Source organism: Egretta garzetta, unplaced genomic scaffold, assembly GCF_000687185.1.
Source record: "Egretta garzetta isolate BGI_Z169 unplaced genomic scaffold, ASM68718v1 scaffold4, whole genome shotgun sequence".
NCBI lineage: Eukaryota > Metazoa > Chordata > Aves > Pelecaniformes > Ardeidae > Egretta > Egretta garzetta.
The window spans coordinates 210,706-218,280 of NW_009259329.1; the positions used below are offsets into that span (position 1 = coordinate 210,706).

Below are 7,575 nucleotides of genomic sequence, written 5' to 3' on the forward strand. Positions count from 1 at the left end.
CAAATACCACTGTCAGGGTATTTTTTTATTTTTTTTTTTTCCCTCCTGATCAGGAAAGAAGCAGCTCTGGATCCCCCTCGGAGGAAGCCGCGCTTTCCCTGGGTACGTGACACCCCCGGGAGGAGCCGGTACCCGCTGCTGTGTGCTCCCCAGAAAAGGACCGGATTCTGCACAACATCCGATGATGAGCTGCTGGGGCTGTTTGTGCTCTACAGTACCCCAGGGACTGGGTTAGTACATCCCCTCCTCGTACTGGGAGGATTTGGCACTACCAAGGACATCCTGGTAGGAACAGAGGCTTCTCGCTCCCCCCACGTGACCAGTGCGGGGCCCGGGGGAGCCGGGACAACTCCTGCTGTGAACTGGAGGCCAAAGATCGCTCCTGGCCTGTATCCTGTTAATTAAACAGATTGCTCCCTGCTAGCAAGGCACCTCTGGCTGCAAGATTGTGCAAGGCCATCTGCTGCACGACTCGTGGCAAGGACCAAGGCTGGGGGCGTGAAGGCAACCACGCTTCTAAAAACATAAAACTTTTATTTCATTTTGGAGTGCAGCTGAAAAAGCCCGCTCCTCGACCGTCCAACGCCTCCCCTTGACTCGATGCCACGGGAAAGGGCTTCGGCAGCCCTATCTGTAGGAGTTTGCCTTGTGTTTAGGCAGGAAGGTGAAGCTGGGAGGTACGGGTCCCAGAAGCAGCTCACTGGAAGGAAGAACAGAACAAAACCAAACTAAAAACCAAGGAGAGGTTTGGGTTCAGTCCAACAGAACCACGGGTACTCGGCTGCTGCATGGCCCCGCGGCTCTGCAGTGACGGTGACGGCAGTCAGATGCATCAAACCAAGCCTTTACCCTCCCGAAAATTTAGGGCTGCTGCACAAAACCCCCTCTGGGGCCGAGCTTTAACCCTGACCCCCAGTACTGGAGGGACGCAGCCTCCAGCACAGGGCAATGCCCTTCTCCCTGGGGAGTCACCCAGAGGCGATGCCAACATGGGTTCCTAAGTTTGGTGACCTGAATACCAGCCTCAGGGCTGGCAATGACGTGCCGAAAATCAACACGAGCCTCTGAAAAGCTCCTCCCCACCTCTTGCTGTGCTTGTGCAGAGCCAAAACCCTGTTAGTGCCAAAAAGCATTAAGGTCAGATCCTAAAATGATGTAAGCCAGTTCTACTGCGATCAGATTTATCCTAGCTTAAGACTCCAACTATTTCACACTTTGGAACACACGTCCTATTTTCAGGGCAGAGTAATTTTCTTTATAGTTTATTTCCTGGATGCTGGTTCAATACAGCATCGCTAAAACTTTCCGAAGACATGTCGGAGAGAGAATCCCAGCAGGGCACAGAGTTGCATAGCAAGAGCCTGACTCTACAGCACAAAAGCAGAAATGGAGCGTGCTCCGAGAACCCCGCTTCTGGTTAGAGTCTCCTTAAAATGAGCCTTCATGAATAAACCTAAATTGCTTTAAAATTTTGAGCCCCTACGGCTATAAACCTCTGTTACACAGCACGGTAAAGCCCACAGGTTACAAAGCTCTGCGCAGCCCCATGCGGGCAGGTCCCACTTGAAAAAGGGCATTTAAAAATTCTGATCAAAACTTGCAACATGCTTCGAGGCAGCTGCTCACAGCACTGGCAAAGCAGATGAGGATTAGCAAAGCCAGAGGAGGCTGTAGCCATGCTCTATTTTTGCTAATCTCCATTTCCATGAGATGGGAAATAGCAGCTGGCTGCTCCAGCTCTCTCTTTAGCTGCCTTTGAGCTTGCAAAGTCATTTCCAGCCAGTGCCTGAGGACTCGGAGATGGGGGGGAAATAGTTTCCTGCACTTTGTTGCATGAACTCAGAAATCAGATCATGAAAAATGCGGAAAATGCTCAGCTTCCCCCCAACTTGGGGATGGGGACTGCCCTCCTCCTTGGCGGCTGTATGGGTCTGGCAGGGTGGGACCGTCTGGGCAGAGCACGGGGGGGATCTGACACTGAAAGCCGGAGAGGTCCCATCGTTGTGCTCTCCTCTGTGGGTTCCTATGTCTGTCCGGGGATGACCAGCGTGTCATGGGAGAGGTCAGCTAGTCTCGCTTTGCAGCAAGTACCGGATGACCTGCTGAAGCAGACCCAGGGATTGAGAGAGCTCTTTATGGCAACATCAAGCTCAGTTAAAACCTTGAAGTAAAGCACTGGTTAACCCTTCTTACAACCTCTTAAACCGATGGGGAAGAGCCATCACCCCCTCTTTGGAGGATGTACACAGGCACAGCAACGTTGTGGAGCTCTGCGATGTCCCTTCCTTGCAATTTAAACAAAATCTGATGCTTCATTACCTTATTTTAATCCAATCGTCCACGTTTTGGCTCGCCATCAGCGTCTCCAGGTAGTCTCTCCCCATGTAGTAAGGCGGCCGCTCGTTGATTTTCTGAGGTAGGTGTTCTAACAGGCCAACTGGAATATACCTGCAACGACACGGGACAGCCTGCAATGACACGGGACGGCACTGCGTGCTATTGCTCAAACGGTCCAGGCTTGCTGCTGACCGATCCCCTCGGCCGGGGAGAGTTACCTGCACAGGAACGAGAGCCATTCCAGCAGGAACTTCCTGGTCTTCTCCACCCCCTGCGTATCTGACCCCCAGTGCTCGAGGCCGTAGTTGGTGAAGTCTCTGAGGATCCCAAACCTCTCGCCGGAGGAGATATCCCAGTGTCTCTGCTCCTTAATTTCAGTGAAAAGCCACGGTTTGATGAGTGCCCCTCTGTAGCCAAAATAAAGGTGCGTTGTTATTCCCACAACTGATAGGCCAACTAATTTAAGAGACTTTTCAGCACTTAATTGCCAGCCAAAGCCGCTTTAATTTTCTTTTTTTCCAGTTTCAACAGGAAGCTGCTGTAAGTTCCCACAGATGCAAACTGATTTTACCACGTTTCAAAGAGTAGTTTCACCAAGAGGAAACGTCCCATGTTTTGGCTTTGTTTAGGTATTTTTTTTTTTTTTAATTCCTTTTTTTTCAGTCTTGCACCAACCGAGCTCATAAACAAAGGGGAAACACAGGCACTTGCCTTGCAATCATGATTCCCGAAACACCCGACTGCATGGCTCGATTAGCGTCTTCGTAAGACAAAATGTCACCGTTTCCTGCCCAGAAGGAAGGGAGAAGCCAGAGGTCAAAGTGACAGACAAGGGCAAGTCAAAATGAGTTAATCCAGGCATGGGATAAAATTCAAAATGCATACAAGGTCCAAGGAGCCAGATTGTCCAAAGAGGCTCTGGGGCTCCTGTTCAGAGACTCCCAGGGATGTTCCTGATTAATATTCCCCTTCCAAGGGCAAGAAGAGCCTTCTCCTCTCTTCTTCTCCACTCCCAACTCTGACCCTGAAGGTTTAGCTCAGACTGTCTGCGCCACAGTTCCCAAGGCAGAAAGCACCTGCTAAAACCCAAGTGCTTTCTGTCCCGCCTGTCCCTTCCCTTTCTACTCTCTCAGCGCTCATCAAGCCTGGCCCCAAGCACGCGGGCAGCTCTGGGCTGCACAAGAGCTGCTGGTAACTCACGCCATCGTGCCAGCAGCAAGCTGTAGGGATACCCCGACCTCTTCCCCAGGCTAAATGTCCTTGGGAGCCTGTTTTTTTTAAAAGGTATTTCAAATCAAACATGCAGGACTTTCAGTCCAGATGACAACCCAACAGAAACACCTACCAAAAAGAGGCATGGGGCTTGCTATTTTGGCACATTCTGCTATGTAGTCCCAGTCAGCGCTCCTCGTGTAGCGCTGTTCCCTGGATCGGCCGTGAAGCTGGGGAAGAAAGTCACAGTGAGACCTCACCGAAATGTCCCAGAGAAGGCAGCAATGACACCAGGCTGGGGTAAGGGACTCTGGATCTACAGCCCAGGCAGTTGCTAGCAGAAAGCGGTCAGCTGAGAAAGGGCTGGATGCTTTCTGAGGAAATGTTTTGGCTATTTGCAAGCCAGCGCAAGAAGCGACTGTTCAGAGTGAAAGGGAATATTCACTGTGGGCAGGAACTACTCATCCCCATGCAAACGAGATGGTCCCATCGCTTCCCCAGCCCTGCTGTAACGAGGCTTATTTGGCTGAAAGCTCTGTTCTAGAGCACTGCAGGAACCATCTCCCTTTGTAGTGGAGACGAGGCTCAGGAGCGCCTAGGAAAATGCTCTCTGCGTCTGAATTTTTCTCCGTTGTTAGCAGAAAACACTAAAAGGTAGGACGCAGCTGAGCAAAGGGGTTTCAAAGAGCTGCTCAGCTGTGGGGAAGGGTAAGGCCACCCCCACATCGTGCTCTAGGCTGACAGGCAAGCAGAGCTCCCCAGCCACCAATCTCACACCACAGCAAGAATCCCTGTACCGTGACCATGGATGCTCCCCACTCCCGGATCTTGGGGATTATTTTATGAGCCACGTTAATCTTTTCTTGCACCCCTGTCCGTATCTTCACAGTCAGTGGGACGTCCAGCACCTGCAGAAATGGGAGAGTGAGACCAGGCTGAGGCAGGAGTTGGCTCCCTCAGCTTATCCCCTGCTGCTGGCAGATGCTCCGACTCACCGAGTTCATCCCTCGGACAATCTGTTCAAACTTGTTGGACCGAGTCATCAGAGCACAGCCTCCTCCCTGGGGGACAAAAAGTGGCACAGTCAAGAGTTTCTGCCTCCTTGCATAGTGAAGAGCCTCCTTGGAGCTGCTCAGCAGCAGCCCTCTCCTCGGGGAATCCAGGTAAGACTTGGAGCAACCCAAGACCTGGAGAAAGGGGACTCTTCAACAACAAAAACAACCCCACAGCCCTTTTCCCTCCCAAGTTCTGCCTGCTGCCAGGCAGAGCCAGCTAACCATTCCCTGCTCTTTGAACAGCTTATTTGCCTTCTCGCTGAAGCCTAGTGCCCATAACTGAACTGGGAGCTCTGGATCAGACTGGCAGGAGCAGATCCAGTAGTGGGGGATGAGGCAAGAGACAAGAAGGAAGCAAAACATGCTGCAGAACGCCTTCTTACCTTCTTGTAGACCAGGTCAATGGGACACCCAACATTGATGTCTACAAAGTCCACTTCAATTGTCTGGTTCAGGAGCTCTGCACATTTGGTCATCGTGTCTGGAAACGCTCCCTCCAGCTACCAAAGGGGGACAGGTCGCAGGAGTTCAAGAAGCAGCTTTTCTTCTCAGAATTGAGTTATCGTTTCTTTGGTTATCAAGCTGATAGCACTCACCTGCACCCCAAAAATATCTTCGGTATGATGCCGTTTGAGGAGAGCCCACTCGGAGGACTGGCCCTGCAGCAGGTTTGTGCACACAGCCATCTCTCCGCAGGTGACGTCGGCCCCGAAGCGCTTGCATATCCTTCGGAAAGGGAGGTTACCGCACTGAAAGAGAGAGCGGAGCGACGGTTTGTCAGGAGATCTGCTCTGTTCCAAACGTGGCAGCAAATTTTGACATAAGGAGAGAATCATCTACCTACCGTGGTCAGTGGAGCCAAGTAGAGCTTGCCTTGGATTTCCAACTACAAAAGGATGAAGGAGCACGTTAGCAGAGCTGAACCAGCAGTGGTTAAACAGAAAGACATTCCAGCTACCAATTTTATCATTTGCCTTGGGTAAAACTCAGTGGGAAACCCGGGAAATCACTGGTTTTGCTCAAGAACCTCAACTATTCCAAGAGAGCCTTATCATTTGGATAAAAGAACCAGAAACTTGAACTGCTCAATTCAGTTTTGCTGCTCAGCTTGGAGAAATGTAAAGCAGTTACAGATGTAGAGGGATGCAAGACTGGCTAAGGGATGCAAGGATGGAGGTGATGAAGAGGAGAGGAAGAAGGCAATGCTCTCGCCCCAGGAGAGCACCACGCAGTACCCACAAACCAACCAGCCCCAGCCTCGGCTCTCCGTGCAGATCGTATCCACCCTCACTGACAACTCAGCCCCCGCTCTCCTTCACGTGCGAGGGGCTGCAGCTTCTCTTGGTTCTCACCCCTCCCAGGACAACGCCACGGCCCCAAGAGCTCACCTTCCTGCATCCTTCCCCTCTCATGGCAGTACCGTGGTCCCCAGGCAGCTCTGTCCTCTGCCTGCCTCTCACCCAGCTGAAAGGTCTCTTCCGTCTTCCCAAGCACATACCTTAACCCCTTGACAGGTACACGAGAGACGGCAGCCCTCGACCAAACTCTCACCTTCCTCTTCTCACATGACCGCAGCTTTATAATATCTTCATCTGTCACCGGGCCCACTGTTTTGATGGAGGAAGCCTCCTTGCTACCTGTGGGGCCAGGACTCTGCAAGGCATCTGGTTTGGGATCTTCTCCCTGCTCCGACAGCACAGCACATTTGGGGCCATCTCCCAGACCCTCCTGGGGTGTTGTGCAGTTGGACACCTCTTGCTCCTCCGTAGGGAGACCCATGGCTTTGCCTCCCTTCCCACCATTGCCATGGGGCTTGGCCAGACCACGGAGGTACGCGTCAGCCTTCTTGAAGCTAAACTTCTTCTTGCGCAGCTGGTGCTGGAGGTCCTTGGAGAGGTTATTCCTCACCAGCGACTTCCCTTCCCACTGCTTGGCCAGGTCCCCATTGACGATGTTCTGGTAGCCGTCCCCAAGGTGGGCCTGGGCAAAGCGACAGGTGACGCCGTAAATGCACTTGCCGAAGGTTTCGAAGAGCACGCAGCTGCGCCCCAGGTCGGCCGGCTTCGCGGCCATGTACTCGCCGATGTCGTGAAGGAAGCGGCACCGTGGGCCAAAGTAGCACTTCTCTGCACACCCCTTAAAACAATAAAGAGAAGGTTAAAACCCCCGCCTTCCGCTTGCCTGCCCGGACATGCTGGTACCTTCCAGCACAAGTGAGGTGAGCCTGGGTCTTTCCCAGTCCAGAGAGGGGCCAGAACTGCTCTGAGCACCCATTGCTCCCCAGGGGACGCCAGGTGCCCCATGAAACGCTCCCAGGAAGCTGACTGCTGGAACGTGCTGCAGAAGGGCAGCGACGTACCCACTTGAGGGGACATTTTAGCACTACCGCTTCAGGGACCCTGACGTTTCACCTGCCCTGCTCGGCTTCACCTGCCCCACTCGGCTCACTTCACCCTCTCCCAGCCAGCCAACGGAGGTGGTTTTGCCAGCACAGCCCCCTGCTACGCCCTCCCTGCCGCGGCTCGGTCTTCAATGTGCTTTCCTGGACTTTAAAACAGAAGCAGCCCTTGAGCGGGAAGGGCCCGGGGGGGGCCCACGTTCCCCCACCTGCATTACCGACAGGCACAGCCGGCTCTGCTCGTAGCAGTTGGGTTTCATACAGGGCCTGCTCTTGTTCTGCCCCCGGGCCCGCTTCCGCTCCGTGGGCTCCTTCTCCGCTGCTCCAGCATCCTCTCGGCTTTCCCCGTCCTGACCAAGGTCCTCCGACCTCACCCGTTTGGCGGGGGGCTCGCCCTGGCAGCTGCCAGCCTCCTCCTCCTCCTTCTTCTCTTCAGCCTCATCCTCCTCCTCCTCGGTGCCCGCCTGGCCGCCGGGCTCGCCCCCGGCCCGCAGGTAGGCATGGAACTGCTCCTTGGAGGCGAGGAACCTGCGGAGACCCAGCAGGCGTGTGACCCCAGCCATGGCGGGGAGC

The 7,575-nt window shown here is 53.7% G+C and overlaps 1 protein-coding gene across 1 annotated transcript; it reads right to left on the reverse strand.

Moving 5' to 3' along the window:
- Nucleotides 1-566: 566 nt before the first annotated feature.
- DUS3L (dihydrouridine synthase 3 like) lies at nucleotides 567-7,535 on the reverse strand. Its single transcript, XM_035892325.1, has 12 exons — nucleotides 7,212-7,535; nucleotides 6,156-6,740; nucleotides 5,449-5,490; nucleotides 5,201-5,353; nucleotides 4,988-5,104; nucleotides 4,545-4,610; nucleotides 4,347-4,457; nucleotides 3,683-3,779; nucleotides 3,049-3,124; nucleotides 2,556-2,744; nucleotides 2,320-2,448; nucleotides 567-700 (listed from the first exon to the last, which is right to left on the reverse strand). The coding sequence occupies exons 1-12, from the start codon at nucleotides 7,260-7,262 to the stop codon at nucleotides 628-630; spliced, it is 1,689 nt and encodes a 562-aa protein (XP_035748218.1). The 5' UTR covers nucleotides 7,263-7,535; the 3' UTR covers nucleotides 567-627.
- Between the last annotated feature and the right edge of the window lie 40 nt (nucleotides 7,536-7,575).

Bases quoted from the DNA above. Each gene is read 5' to 3' on its own strand.
- DUS3L (XM_035892325.1), bottom strand. From the start codon at position 7,262: ATGAAACCCAACTGCTACGAGCAGAGCCGGCTGTGCCTGTCGGTAATG. The intron at 3,125-3,682 runs GTAGGTGTTTCT...CCTTCTGGGCAG, and splicing joins AAGCCCCATGCCTCTTTTTG to GAAACGGTGACATTTTGTCT. The intron at 2,745-3,048 runs GCAAGTGCCTGT...TTTTGGCTACAG, and splicing joins TCGGGAATCATGATTGCAAG to AGGGGCACTCATCAAACCGT.